This window comes from Paramisgurnus dabryanus, chromosome 16 (assembly GCF_030506205.2).
Source record: "Paramisgurnus dabryanus chromosome 16, PD_genome_1.1, whole genome shotgun sequence".
NCBI lineage: Eukaryota > Metazoa > Chordata > Actinopteri > Cypriniformes > Cobitidae > Paramisgurnus > Paramisgurnus dabryanus.
This window is the reverse complement of record NC_133352.1, coordinates 31974061-31990044: the sequence shown is the minus strand read 5'-3', so window position 1 is coordinate 31990044 and position 15984 is coordinate 31974061. Positions and strand designations below refer to the sequence as shown.

The 15984-nt window shown below is 36.7% G+C and overlaps 1 protein-coding gene across 2 annotated transcripts in view; it reads right to left on the bottom strand.

Annotated features, from left to right (window-relative positions):
- Nucleotides 1–3608: 3608 nt before the first annotated feature.
- kctd8 (potassium channel tetramerization domain containing 8) overlaps nucleotides 3609–15984 on the bottom strand; it is a 33205-nt gene continuing 20829 nt past the window's right edge. Inside the window, exons 2-3 of one of the 2 annotated variants that reach the window (XR_012335174.1) lie at nucleotides 4292–8789; nucleotides 3609–4242 (exon numbers count right to left, since the gene is read on the bottom strand). Coding sequence is in view for 1 of the 2 variants with exons in the window: in XM_065275224.2 (XP_065131296.1) it covers nucleotides 8263–8789 (527 nt within the window). In the remaining variant the exon portion in view is untranslated. Of the gene's footprint in view, nucleotides 8790–15984 lie in introns of both variants that reach the window. The other variant, XM_065275224.2, reaches the window with a different exon arrangement.

The window sequence follows — 15984 nt, the reverse complement described above, 5'->3', positions numbered from 1 at the left end:
GTCCAATAAAATGCTCTCTAGAATATAAATGTACAACCTTCTTATTTGCAACCACACCAAGCAGTAAATCATAGCACACAGGTGATGTAAATTAAGATCAGGCATTTAAAAAATAGACTTTCTTTAAATAGGAGACATACTGTATGAATACAGAAAACTGCAGCAATGGGGTCTTTAATGTCAGATATAATTAAAAAATACTAATATTCCATGTATTCCATTCATTTGAGTTAGCTTATAAACTAACATTATTATAGGTCATAAAATAAAGTATAACGTATAATACATTATTTAAGAACTGTAGACATTAGGTGTTTCTCAAACGCGAGGATGTGGCCTAGGAAGGGTGTTTGTTTCCTAGTACAGTCCTTCTGACAATCAGTGGTGTGTTTACCCATCACGCAAGGCACGCAATTGCATGGGGCCCCACGTGCTTGGGGGCCCCCAGATGGTAATAAAAAAAAAAAACATTAAATAAGCTAACCGCTTGTGGCCATCTGGGGGCCCCCAAGCACGTGGGGCCCCATGCAATTGCATGCCTTGCGTGAGATACATAGAAAAAAAACAACCAGACAAAAAAACCCTCTTGTTTAAGGCAGTGATTGGTTCCCAAACTGGGGGGCGTGGAGCTATTAAGAGACAGTATTATCCCCTTCTGACATCACAAGGGGAGTGGAACATGGAAAACGTCTTTTTATGATATGTCCCCTTTAAAATTGTGATAAATGCACAAAAAAAATCAAAGAAAACATAAATGTCTTTGTGCGTAAAACATGTTTTTGTCTTGCATTTCATACTGAAATTGGGTGAGCTGTGCCCACTCATTTCCTACCAATGTTTGGCTTATATTTTAAAATGAAATTGGGTGCCGAAAGTGCCAATTTGATTCTCGCAATGTTTTTTGAATGTGTGCAAAGGACTGTGAGTAATTTGAAGGCATGGAGGATACAGTTCATGCATCTTTCAAAAATGGCCGAATGAAAGGCACAAAACATGTTTCGGATTGAGATATGAGATATGATGCGTGATGATGTGGCAGCCGAGATATGGAGCCTTCAGAGGATGCAATCATTGTGTTTGAGAAACAGTTGAAGATGTAGCCTGTGGTACAGCAGGACACTGATGAAGCTGCTTGAAACTTCCCATCTACCCATCAACAGATTATTTTTTTTTGTGCTTTTACCAGAATTAATGATGTAACACTCAAACCGAACTATAAAATGACATCAAGTTAAGACCTTGATTCCTTGAATCTCTGATTACATTTCACATATGAGGCGAACATCTATTTGAATGGTACAGAATGAATAAACCACATTAGATTTGCTTCACTGATATGAACACCAAAATAGGAACTTCTTTATTATAAGCTTCTTTCAGACATCTGATACACACAAATAAATCCTGACAAAGACTTACCGGAGATGAAGTCTCAGCTCCTAAGAATAAGACGATGATCTTCTGACTCACAGTAATAATATTCCTGAAGACTTACCAGCCATCTGAGACAGAAAGAAAGCTCTGCTGGAACATTCCTGATCAAATGGTGGCTTTGACAGCTGCTCCAAGCTGGATTAGTCATTTTAGCAGCTCTTGGAGATTTGGCTCACCTGGCAGACGTTTTGGTTAAGAAATATACAACCATTTCAATAACGGTCTATAAAGTCCGTGTAAAGTCAGATATTAAATTTGTTCTCAGTTTGTGAAACCACAGTAAAATGTGTTTCTTAATGACCTGAATAATCTGAATGATTAAAAAGTGCCAAATAAATAAGCTATCAAAATTTTGAACAAAAAAACAGGCAGGATCCTCTACTGTCAAATGCTGGGGGCGTGTCCACTGTCTGCGCTAAAACCACGCCCACTTGCGAGAAAGCTGCCATCTACAACCTGAATGGATGCTCGTGATTGTGTTAGGGGCGGAGCTATGCTCAGTGCTCGTTTTAGCCCCGCCCAAACCATCTTGAACCCAGAAGTGTGTAAAAACAGTTTAAAACTGGATATACACCACACGATATTTAGGCTGAATTTGGGCTGATCTTCCCCCTCACAACAATCCTAGGTAAAGTCCCGATAGTCCTTGTGGTTGAACCAATTATCTTATCAGATTTTCCTGTGGTGCATTAAGAGCGTCTAAATCTGGTCAACTGTATAGCGCAGCAGGCACAGCCCAAAATGAGATGGACATCAGAGATGTAAAAAAGCATACCATTGTATTAATGTCGTTCTTTATGCCCATTGTTCGCCATGTTTGTTTACTGCAAAGTCACGTTTGGCCACGAGAAACATTGCAAGATCTCCATGAGTTTTCCTATGTTCTCAGTTGAGACTTGCATTGTTTGTAAAGCTAATCTGATGGTGCGTGGTATGCTGTCATGATCATAGACATTATATATGTAGATGCCTCATGACGTGCTCACAAAGCAATCCAGCGTCGCCGCCATATTGGTTGGGTCTCCTCACCATATCCTAGCACCAGAGTCAGTTGAAGTCGACGGAGATCGTGCAACTATGCCTGTGTTTTGTGCAGTTTACGGTTACAATAACCAGCGCAGTATTGATACCAGAACACACTGGATAGCTTTCATAGTAAGACTGAACAATAATTTTTGTTATTTTACAATTTACAATATTCATCGTAACAAACGTTACTTACCAAATTGTGTGAAAATCAAGTAAAAATTCTGGATGTTATGATTATTGTAGTTGGGAAAACACCTTCCTCAGTAGAAATAAATGCATTGAAGACCCATCCAAGATGGCGGCCGTGCTGATACAACAGCTCCAATAAGCAGCGTCAGTCTATGAGGCATCTACGTATGTAATGTCTATGGTCATGACCACATAGCGGCACTCCACACACTATAGGAACAAACGTGTTAAATCGTCAATTTTTTTCATCATGTTTATGGTCTCTCACATTATGAGAATCAGATAAGATTAAAAAAATATTTCGGTGTGGCCCTAGCATAACAATTTAGTATTGCATAGTAGTTCACAGTCTTTGTAACGGGTTTCAACAACACAACAGTGGCAAAAAAGTTTTTGCACTAAGGATCTTTTAAAATATGTTAAATCTTCTTATTGGCAAACCTAACATTTTGTTTATGGAATTATGAATATAAATAAGATTATAGAATGATTTCAAACTGAATGTTAACTTTATATTTTGAACCATTAAACACTGAACTTGTTTTAAATGCAGTAGCCATTTTGTTTATTCTTTACTAAAGTTAATATTAAAATAAAGGTGAAGGACAGAGGTCTGATGATCGTTTGGTTGTGACAAAAGAAATATTAAGTGCAATTATCTTAAATTACATATATAAAACATTAAAAACTCACCTGACTCTGTGAAGCTCATACTGTAGGTTGAGAAGAGAGGTCCTTCAAAAAGGCTGACTTTGATATTGCCTGATTTAAAAAAAAAATTAAATAAAGATCTGTTGATGTTAACAAAAGTTAGTGACATATGTAAATCTCATTCAGATGTTTCCTTTAAAGTTACATTTAACTTTTCTTTAAAATATGTTACATTTTTGTCATTAACGTTTTAGTGATCATTTCTGTTTAAGTAAATGTATTTATTAAATGAAAACACACACTAGTCCATCGTAACATAACTTTTATTAGAGGACATTGAGGAAAATTAAAAGAGAACAATTAACGTCTTTACAAATTCTTTAACAATAGACAAAGTCTGATTGAAACCCATAAAACATACTTCAAACAGAGTCAATTGAGCCTTGTGCTTTTCAAACCTGTGTCCTGGATCGAGACGGCACGTCTCAAACCAGCATTTACAGAATTATGTGCTTTAAATGTGCGCAAAACACCTTACACATCAATCTGAACGACTGCCAACTCATTTTTCAAATTCATGTTTTAATTAAGATGGAAACGTCGATGGAAATTCAGCCTATGGCAGATGGAAAGATCATTCTAGAGATGACAACGCAGAATATTTATCGAGATGTGGATTGAGGTACTGGCTCAATGCCAGTGGTTATTTCCATTTTTATATCGGAATAAATCTTTCTTGGCTCAGTTTTACGCTAAACTTTAATTTATGTTAAGCACACCAAAAATTAAACATTAGGGAAAGCAACCTGGGCCACCCATGTAAGACCCCTATGAGGTCCCTACCCATCCTGGAAAAAGACAAGCTTATGGTCTGCAGTAACACATTTTCTGGTTTCATTTCTTTGAGGTTCCAAAATCACCTCGTAATATAAAAAAGTCCTTCATAAAATTCACATAAATGACTGCTTGTGGACAGAAGCAAACACACAGACACACAAACCACTTTACAAAATGAAGTGCACATAACATGTGACCCTGGACCAGAAAACCAGTCATAAGTAGCACGGGTTTATTTGTAGCAATAGCCAACAATACATTGTATGGGTCAAAATGATGCCAAAAAATTATTAGGACTTTAAGTAAAGATTATGTTCATTTTAGATATTTTGTAAATTATATATTTTTGTAAATATTTCAAAAATATATTTATCATTAATAATATGTGTAGCCACCGACTTTATTCAAACAACTTTAAAGGCAATATTTTTCAGTATTTTGATTTTTTTGCACCCTCAAATTCCAGATTTCCTATCCTATCCATACCATACATCACTGGAAAGCTTTATTCAGCTTTCAGATGATGCATAAATCTCAATTATATGACTGGTTTTGTGGTTCAGGGTCACATATAATATCTAAGCAGTCCAGGCAACGTGCAGTTTTTAGGTACCACCCCGAGACAACAGAGAAAACAGCGTTCAAATACAAGAGATCAAGTTTTTATGATGGCCGGTCAAATATATAAAATGTAAACATTTAATCTTTCTAACAAAGGGTTCACTGTAAAACATTTGCTGTAGTTATGAGCTGTTTAGCACTTACTGTAAATTTACATTTATGTTATTTACTGGCAACAGTTCAAAGTTAAATGAACATTAAACATTAACAAGTCTTTATCTTTATAAAACTAAAATAACAGCCTCATGCACAGCATTCTGGAAACCAGAAATCCTCATCAATGTTTTTTTCTTTAGATTTTGGTTCCCAGAATGCTTTGCATGAGGCTGTCATTTTAGTTTTATTCTGTAAAGATAAAGACTTGTTAATGATTAAAGTTTATTTAACTATGAACTAACTGTTGCCAGTAAAAAGCCTGCATTTAAATCTACAGTAAGTTACTGGCAAACAGCTGCCAAAAATACTGTAATTTCTACAGTGTTGTAATGAGGAAAAAGTCATATTATATACTTTATCTACATACTGTAGCTGATATAAAATTCCCACATCCCCATTGGATCTGATCAACACTGCAAGCTCATTCTAAATATATCTCAGCAAATATATACTTCACTTTTATATATTTATATCGTCCGAATATACAATTCACAGATATAGGTAAGACTAGAATTTCAATTACATCATACAGGCCAGGTACAAACTGCAGTGAAATAAGGCTTTCACTCCTCTTTTGAGTGTTTTATCTCGCTCTAGTATACATACAGATAGATTATTTCTGAATTTAATCCTCTTCTGTACACAAAGACTTTAGTTATGTACAGGACAAAATCCTCACTTTGTGCAAACTCAACAGGTCAGAACTACAGTGTATTGTATTTTGGGGAAACTCATACTGTATGTTATGTTACTGTCCTGTTTAAAGCCGTGACTTTACAAGCATAAACAAAACATAGTGTGTGTATTGTATCACTGTAAAACCTAACAGTTAACTTAACTCACACCATTTAAGTAAACCGGTTGCATTAGACCATTTAAGTTTTAAAACACATAAATTTAAAGGTATTGCGGAGGATTTTCTATTTCCGGGTGGATCATCAACACTATTGGTCCTCCTAGTTGTCAATCAGGAGTGTTGTGCAATTGCATTTTTTAAAAACGTGGAGAAGGCGGTTCTTTTCTAAAATTCGAGAAAATCCTCCGCTATACCTTTAAGTACTGTGAACTTGAGTCATGTGCAATTATGCACTTATATTTAAGTAGTGTAAACTTAAACATAAGTACATAACTGCATATGACTCAATTTGTTTAGTTCACAGTACTAAAATGTATGTGTTTTAAAACTAATGCAACCGGTTCACTTAAATGGTTTGTGTTGAGTTAACTTTTAGGTTTTACAGTGTAGCTTCTGTCAATGGCTTATTAGTAAATCCTGGAAATACTTCTCTCATCTTCTACCGAATTTTTGTTTTTATTTAGATATGATTGGCACATGACCCGAGTCCCAGCGACCACAACACTAGTTCTGTTTCTATTACCCTTCAAATTGCGTGAAAATAGGCCCAATGGAAACACTTACAAAAACGTTTTATATGCGAAAAAACTATTTATCGCAAAAATGCAATGGAAACAGTTTTATCACATATACAGGTCACATGGCGTGCGTAAGTCACATGATCATTTTTAAAGATGCAAAAACCTCCCAGAAGCACCTCATATTTGGCCGCTTCCAAGTATAAGGGCTTTCCTTGCTATAAATGTTTGGATAACAGCCTGTGTCTTCTTCGTTAGAAATTTGTGTTCGATTTTATGTGGCACCACGTAGACTGACAGGCGGATGACATCAAAGCATGGGTGTAGGAACCATGTGGGTGGCACAAGACCCACCCACTTTTTACGCTACCGAAAGGTATTTATTTTCGTTAATCAAGTTTTAAATATGGATATTTCTACAACAACACCGTGCGGATTACCCTCAGAAGACCTTTCTTTATCATCCTGGAGCCTTTTGGATTTAATTTGTGAAGGATGGACACACTTTTTTTGGACTTGAAGGTCGTGGACTATGGGTGGACCCCGTAACATTACATTTAATCAACTGAAAGATCTAAAACATTTTTTAAAATATCCGAAAATGTGTTTGTCTGAAAAACGATGGACATATGCAACTCGGACAGCTTGGGGGTGAGTAAATCATGGGTTTATTATCATTTTTGGCCGAACTATCCCTTTAAGACCAGTGATATTGAACCTACTCACTTTATTGGCCTTGTCCCAAATGGCGCACTTCATGTGGACTTTCAGTCTGATGGCCTTAAATTGCACGTGCTCGCTTAGTCTACGAGTCCGTAGGTTGTCCCATCTGTCATTTTTACACTAGTGTGCTCATCAGCGCCCCCTTTGCACCCTTGATGCGGTCTTCACTGCAGCAGGCTTCCGCACTTTACCAACCCAGAAGTCCTTGCGAAAGAGGAATCAGACCAATCAGATGATGGAAGGGAGAAGTTCACACTTCTCTTCCTATTTCCGGTGTGACTCTGGAGTCTTTCCCAAAATACGACTCCGGTGCGCCCTTTTGGACTCGCGTCAAGGGTCTGTACTACATGATGTCATCAAAGTGTGGACTTTGAGGAGGTCCACAAGTCCGGAGTGTGCCATTTGGGACAGGGCCAATGAGTCCATATCAGGTGTGCCTCATGCATCTTGAAAAGTGAAGCTGGTGGCTCTTTGATCGCCCCCTGGTGGCTGGCTGCAGTACAAGTCATAAACCCCGCCCTCTCCATGCAAACGAACGGGACTCGGCTCTTAATAAAAAAATATTTACACTTCCAATAAAATATTCCGATAGATGGTTTTGGTCCTTTAAGGTAGTTGTTATCATGCTGATATTTGTTCAATTGTTCATTTTTGATTTTGATTTTGCGAATCGTTTTCAGGATACTTTGATCTTGCTCTTGGTCTGACTGTGCGTGGTGCCACATCAAGTCGAACCCACCTGATGGCTAGTGCGGTGGCTGTGATATATGTAAACCTACTAATGACTTTGGAAGGACTTATGATGAAATAATGTTATGTTTCAGTTCAAGTAAATTGCGTTTGTCCAGCAAGACAACACAAGGATTCAGTTCTGCTTTCACTTTGGCACATGACACCAAAGACAACAGAATCAATTCAATAGTTTATACAGTACAAGATCTCTGGAGTTAGTATTTACAATAAGTGACATTAATGAAATGGCTTTCAGTTCATGAATCTCTTTAACAACGTCTTCAAATCAATTTTCTTCACTTTTTTGGTAGTTGTTTTTATTCAGATTTCAAAGAAATGAATAGTAAATGAATTGTGCTGTCAACCGTTTTTGCAAACAAAGTGAAAGTCCGATTTCCGAATTCCCACTTTACATTTTTTTTTACAGTTTTGTTTATCAATGTGCATCAAGGCCTTTAAGCATTTCCAAACTTATTGAACAAACATGACATGTAAAACATCCCCCCTGAGGTTTCTTTATAGACCGTACTTCTGAAGCAGTTCCGACTGCCACTGTCGCTTGCGCTCCGGGAATGCCGGCGGGATCCTGATCTTTCGGAACTCTCGGATACACTGTTTCATTTCTTCCTCTGCACTGGGCCTCTCCAAGGTTTTCCTTCGGGTCAGACCGCACCCCGTACCTTCCCTCGAACCCACACCGCTGGTAAGGGACTGGAACAGCTCGCTGTTCCTCCTCTTTTCCGGTAATTCCATCCACTGCACAGAGGAACCTTTCTTGGGTGGTCGACCCAGAGTGAGAGTGCTCGGAGGCCGGGAGACGGAACGCAGCGCTCCGCAAGGGGCCCTGGTTTCCCCGACCACCTCACCGCGTGACACCAGGATCGGTCCTCCGTCCTGGGGTGAAGTGGCTTCAGAGTGAGTCTCAGAGCTGGAGGTGGAGAGCTCATTAAGTGACGCTCCGCTCTCACTGGCCTTATCTAGCAGTTTCCCACACTTGGGCTCATCACATTCAAGCTTAGGGGATACTGACTTGCAGGCAGGCCCTGGAGAACAGAAAACTAAAGTTAGCTGATACAACAATAGAAACTTCCAGAGGGCAATTCTCAAAATCCCACAGACTCAACTGATGAAATGCTAGGCTACCGTGTTTGTGTCATGCAATAAATCACAATACTGCAGTTCCTTCTCTTTCTCATCTTGTTTGCTGTAATTCCTTAGACTTAAAAAACCTGGGCTATTTTCACAAAGCTATGTGGAGTAGTTTTAACCCCAAATGCTGGGTTGTTCTACGGCTGTCAAAAGATTAATCGCATACAAATTAAAAAGTTCATTTTTGCATAATATATGCATGTCCACTGTGTGTAATTATTTTGTATATATAAATTTACACATGCATGTATGTATTTAAGAAACATTTGCATGTATTTATTTATTTATATTTTGATATATTTTATATATATATATATATATATATATATATATATATATATATATATATATATATATATATATATATATATATAAAACATAAATACAGTCTTTTTCTTAAATGTATACACATATGTGGATGATTCTCGCGAAATTAGACTTATGAGGTGTCATGAAACATTTTGATTAAAAAAGTAAATGCTATCAAAATAAGAAGCATACAAACATCTCTTCATGTACTATTTTGCACATGATTTCAAATGACATCATACAAACCAATTTTGTTGTTTTTTCCACATTTAAGAGGAAGATTGTCATTACCGCAACATGTCCATGACTGGATTTGGGTTCTTTGACATTGAAATATTTATAATTTAAAAAATCAAAAAAAAAAAAGCTTCAGTGCATGTTATACTATAAACATTTACAGTAAAGAAACATGTGGTATTTGGTGATCATTGGTAAATGTAGAGACAATAATAAGAAATATAAATGTGTCCAAGACCAATTTTCTCATCCTCCGCAAGAATTTTCAATCATTGTTTAAACCCTCAAGGAACTAACATTTTCAAAAAAAAAAAAAAATGGTTGGAAGGGACATAATTGACTGTGACACTCAAGATGGCTACCAGGTAAGCAGTTCTTATTTTTTCTCTCCAGATAAAAGTTGAAATTTTGTTTGTCATAGTACCTAGACAACTTTTTAGTTCTCATTACCGAAACATGAGTTTGTAAATGCATATATTTAATGTAATATCATGTTGCGGTAATGATCATTTTTGATAATGATAATCTAAAAAAAAAAAAAAAATTCTTTAGGAAATATTTTTTTAAATCCCTAAAAATAATGATTATAGTAAATTATTACACGGCTCTCTGGAATGCTTGATTCTGATTGGTCAGTTGAGACATTTGCAGGTTCGTTCTTTTCAAATAATAACCGCTCCAAAATAATAACGCATAGCCGGTACTACTTTTACGAGAAAGATCGCTCCGCGCCAATAAAGATTACTGTTTGTTTGGCGCCATCTTGTGACAAACACTGGACAACCACGACAAGACACAGAGAGCTTACTGAGACTGAACTTGACAAAATAGAGCATGACTACGAAGCCAACACACACAAAAATACAGAATGGGCATTAAAACTTCTCAAAGACTGGCTAAAAGAGAAAAAAATGGAGACAGACAAGTATGAAGCAGAGGATCTTAATAAGGTATTACGATCATTTTATGCATCTGTGCAAAGTTTCGCGGAAGGATAAATAATGTTAATTTAAAACAAATATGCCAATAAAATGTTTCAAATTCATATTCATGTCCAGTTTTTTTTCTTATGTGACAAGTAGCCGTGTAATAAGCGGGATAATGTAGAGTCAGCCGGTAGTTATCGGGAAATAAGCCCCTTCAGTGTGATACAAGACCCTCCGCTTCGCGTCGGGTCCTGATCACACTGTCGGGGCTTATTTCCCGATAACTACCGGCTGACTCTACATTATCCCTTACTTATACAACAGTAAGGGGCGTGCGTTATTTTACTGATAACGGCCCAGTAACCGGTTCACCATTTTGAATCATTCCGCGCCACCTGCTGGTCATTTTAGTATTATTAAACAGGCTCGTCTCTGACTGGAAAAACTGCACACACGGACACACACAGACACGCTGTATTTAAAAACTCTCCGTGTGTCTCATTAGTTCACTAGCTCGTGAATCAGTGTGAATCACAATCGGAACTGATTATTCCATCAAAGATCAGCGTTCTTGGATGTTACGTTAAACTTAATGGGAGTAATGTCTTGTCACATCGTGTGGACGATTAACACTTGGAAAGAGGAATGTAAACAATCTTTTTTTTTCTGTAGCGATATCTCTTCTCAGAACGCGAAAACACAGTGGAACTGCAGGTAAGCCCCGCAGCTTTTAAATGTGGACACTGATCATTTATTTTATTGTGACGGGACTATTAAAACACCTTATGAGATATCACCACTGATATATTTATAAGCAGCATGCAAAAACATCTCTCTGACACTTATAAAAAACAGTTTTATATAGTACTGACAAGAACAAAGTCTAATAACAAGCGAGTGCTCTTATCGCGTTAAGATTAAATGGTAAAGCAATAGTTACATTATACAAGTATAGTTTTATTAACTTTTACCTCGCGCCAAAACAATAACAACACAAAAGACACTAAATATGAATAAGAAAACAAGTAATAGTTTGATCATGACACCAAATACTGCTGATTTGATCTCATTTTTGACCATCAAACACAGACAGGGCCAACATCAGAGCCAGGGAATCCCTGTCAGAGATGTAGCCCAGAGAGGGCGGTGGTCAGCGGGGCGAGTGAACACTGACGTCCGCTCATGCTCTGGTTCTCATACGTACCGAATCTTACTAAGCAAACGTTCAAACAGGCGCTATCTTTACTAATTGACTGCAGATTTAAATATAATACATATATATTCTCGAACTGAACTAATCTTAAAACTACACTTTGTGACCAAGAAACAGTAATATAAAGAAACAGCTTTTCCGTCCATTGAGTTATTATGAGATTCAAAGCAGCCGAAAATGTGTTACCTGTCATTCTGGCCGCCCTCAAATCCGTGGCGGAAGAAAGTAGTTCCCAAACAAAGAGGCTTTTAAAATAACTCTGTTGTTTTTTTTCTAGTTTTCTTTTTTCAAACGTGTGCCGTCGAACTGTTGTATAAAAGCAATATCGCTCTCGGAGGCCTACGGCCTCGTGCCTCATCACAGCCGTGATGATATAGAGCTATATCACACTCCTATTCGAGAGATATTGCTTAATTCAGACCTTAATCTTATATGTGCAAAAATCTGATGCTGGACACCTTCTAAATCTGGATTTTGTGAGAATCACACATGTGTGTATTTATATTTACACACAATAGACACAGAAATATAATATGTAAACACAAACTTTTATTTTGTATGCGATTAATATTTTGACATCCCTAGTTTTAACCCATTGTTGGGTCAAATATAAAAATTTTAACGTCTTTTTGACTCAGACTTCTTTGAGTTTACACTTTTAAAAAGCTGGGTTATTTTCAACACGGTCTAAAAGGGATGAACCCAACCTTTTGGATTGTGATTTATCCTTTATTCGTTTAAAGTTAGTTAATTTATCCCAAAGACTGGGTTTGTCCTTTTTTTTTTGACCCAACACTGCGCTGAAAATAACCCAGCATTTTAAGTGTGTAAATAAAAATGTAAGAAATAGTTTAAGCCATAGATTAACGTATGGCACTGCTCCAAAATCTAGCCTTCTTGTATCAACACAAAAGTCAAATATTAACTTTTTTAGGTTATTTTAACCCAACAGTAACTATGACTAGAAACAACCCAGCATTTTTTAGGTGAATCCTGAGGAAGCATCCTTACTAAAATGGACCTTCATAAGTGACAGATTGTCTCAACCTACATGATAGCGCTTCATATAAAGTAATTTGAATTTTTTTGAGAAAAAAGGCAATTAATTAATTTATCAAAGCTTTTCAGTATTGAATGACTTACACAAATCTGAGATTAAAGGTGCTACACAATGCCATAGAAGACCCGCTTTTTATGCCAAAAATTGTTAGGATATTAAGTAAAGATAATTAGTTAATTTCCTAGTGTAAATATATCAAAAATTTATTTATCATTCATATTATCTGTTGCTAAGGACTTTATTTGGACAACTTTAAAAGGCGATTTCTCAACATTTTTGATGCCAGGTTTTCAAATAGTTGTATCTCGGCCAAATATTGTTATATCCTGACAAACCATACATCAATGGAAAGCTTGTTTATTAAAAAAAAATTACACTCATGACTGGTTTTGTGTTCTAGGGTCACATTTATGCTAAATCCATAGCATGCAAAAATGCTAATGCATTGCTGTACAGTATAACAAAGTGAATGCTGTGTGAATATAATTAAGAATGATTCATTAAAATGCACACTTCAAAACTCTTGGGCAAACACTCTCTAAAATGCCAAAAAAAGTTTCATGAACAAGTTAACAATGTCAACACAACGATCTAAACTCTTATTTGTTATCTCTCTGTTAGCTGATAAAGAATACAGTTTGGCAGAAAAACGGGAAGCAGCTGTAATTTCTCGCTTCAGCAGGTCTCTTAATGTGATCCAGAGGAGCTGCTAATTGGTGATTAAATGTGGATACGCAGGCGTAAAGGGAAACATTGCGCTCTTTCACTTCAGGACACAGATTATTTGAGCAGATCCTTTAGCATCCGACCGCTGTCCCTCCACCCTGTCTCCAAACCTAACTATCATACAACAATATAGTGTACCTGTCAATCAAATAGTATTGCGCAAGCCGTGCAAAAGATCATGGGTTTGATTCTCAATGGTAACTTGGAAAAAAGTGTCTGCCAAATAGATCATATAAATGAACAAAGTCACAATTTGCACCCTAACTGATAGTCAGTAAATTGCACAGCAGTTTATTCATTATCTGAGGTCAAGACATCTCAGATGCAGCTGTAGAGAGCTTAGTGACCTTGTTAAACCGAACTGATGTTTTCTCTACACCCCCTGCCGTTCTGAATAAGAATTAGTGCCATTTAAAAGCTTGAAATCATCAGGAACGTCCTTCGTTTTTGGCAATTCCAGGTTAAACGGTCTGCTGTAAATGGGTGCTAATAAAATGAATATTTGGTCATTAAGCAGCATATGGAGAATTACAGTCGGTTTCTCATATACTCGTTCCTGTTGCTTTATAATCTCTACAACAGTAATAACTATCAGCGCCTCTAGCAGATGCACCCGTCGGGCTAATAAAAACTTTAAAACACGCATGCTAGAGAAACAATACATGCACACCTGTGGATTAGTTTTTACTCCTGGGCTTCGTCCATTTGCAGTAAAGCACCAATGGATTTCTTTCCTTGGAGTAAATGCATAACAAACTAACTTCAATGAATCCAAAAGAACACATAAATCGTGGCCTGTGCCGGCTCAACCAGCAAAAAAAATCTCACCATAAAACATCTCTATACCAGATGGTGAACGGTGACATATGGAGGTCAGACTGATAAATCAGGAAGCCAAGATAAAATGCTAAAATCTCTATTGAATTTATAGTTCTTGCCTCTAAGTATAAAATCATACATTTTCATATATATAATTTCAAGTTTGTATAAAATATATTAACTGTATGTTATAAACATTTATAAAGAAGTTGTTTTAGGATTGCTAGCTGGATCAGATTTGGTGGACATTACGTGTCCATTTTTTTGAAGCCCTGCTTACATCATCTTTTAAAAGCGACTCCTATCCGATATCAGCATTTACACTTGGTAAAACAATTCAAGGTAGACATACTGACCCTGAACAGCTTAAACCTCAGAGGAAGTCAAATGTTGCGATATGCAATGGACACAGACAAAATGATTATACAAGATTATGGAGATTTATTTCTGTAACAAGACATAAAACTTCAACATTACTTTACCAAGCGGACCCCTGTCCTCTATTGCGCTGCTAAGAAGTGTCTTCTTCTTCTTTTGTGGTTTGCAAACCAGCTATAAAGAGTCATGTGATCACAGGTTGTGTCCACCTGAGTTGGCATCATTTGTCAGCGTCGCAGTTTCAATGAAACGTCTTGACTTAAATATCCGATATGTCTGCTTACATTGCAGATGCGAATTTATGTATCTGACGATTTATACGATTTATTTCCACCTATAAATGAGACCTGAAACCAATCAGAGAATATCGGAATCTATGCATTTTTTTCCCGCTTACACTTCCATGGGTCAAATCTGATCTGGAAAAATCTGGATTGAGTCACTTCAAATACGCAGTGTTAATGCAGCCAATGAGATCCAGGTGTTAATGCTATCCGGTTATAAATTTACACTTACAACAAATTGCAATTGTTAACAATGATAAAACAAAATTTCTCACAGGATTGAGTTACAATCTGTTCCTGTAGCTCAACTGGTAAAGCTTTGCTCAAGCAGCACAAATGGTCATGGGTTCGATTCCAGGCAACACATTGATAAAATGCATAAGTTGCTTAAGATAAATGCATCTGCCAAATGCATAAATGTACTGTAATGATTGTTTTCAAACAGATATCCTGATTACTCATCTTCCATTGGTCGGACAAACAGTTGTTGCCCCTAACTCAAGTCACTGCCACTCAAAAAAAATGATTCATTGGATTAACTCAATAAAAATGTGGGCAGGATTTCCATCCAATATGAATGTGTACCCCTAACTCATAAAAAACTGCTTTACACAATAAAAATATATCGAGCTAGTCCAACTCAATTTAAAGTAAATGGCAATACTCAATTAGATGCCTCAACTCAAATTAGTGTAGTCTGAATAACTCAATTTAGTGTAGTTTGAATAACTCAATTCTGTTATTTTATATAAAACATTTTTATATCATACTAATTAGCATAAGCACATGTTAGCATGCTAATAATGATAACATATGATACTTTGGATGAGCATGTGAGAAGAGACTGATCTCCAAACAGGCATTAACACAGTTAGTGCTCATTGAGAGAAAAACGTCACATCCACAACCTAACCACAAGCGCCACTCTTCTGCACGATGGTAACCAAACAAATTGAAAAAATATAACACAAAATCAAATCAATAAGATAAACGGACATTAAACACTATTAAGTCTTTCTCTTTACCTAAAAATGCATAAAATAACACTTAATTAAAAAATTACTCTCCAAAAGCAGTTGCCTGCAAAGCATGCTGGGAAATTATTTTTCCAGAACCCAAACTCAAACTAATTGTGTT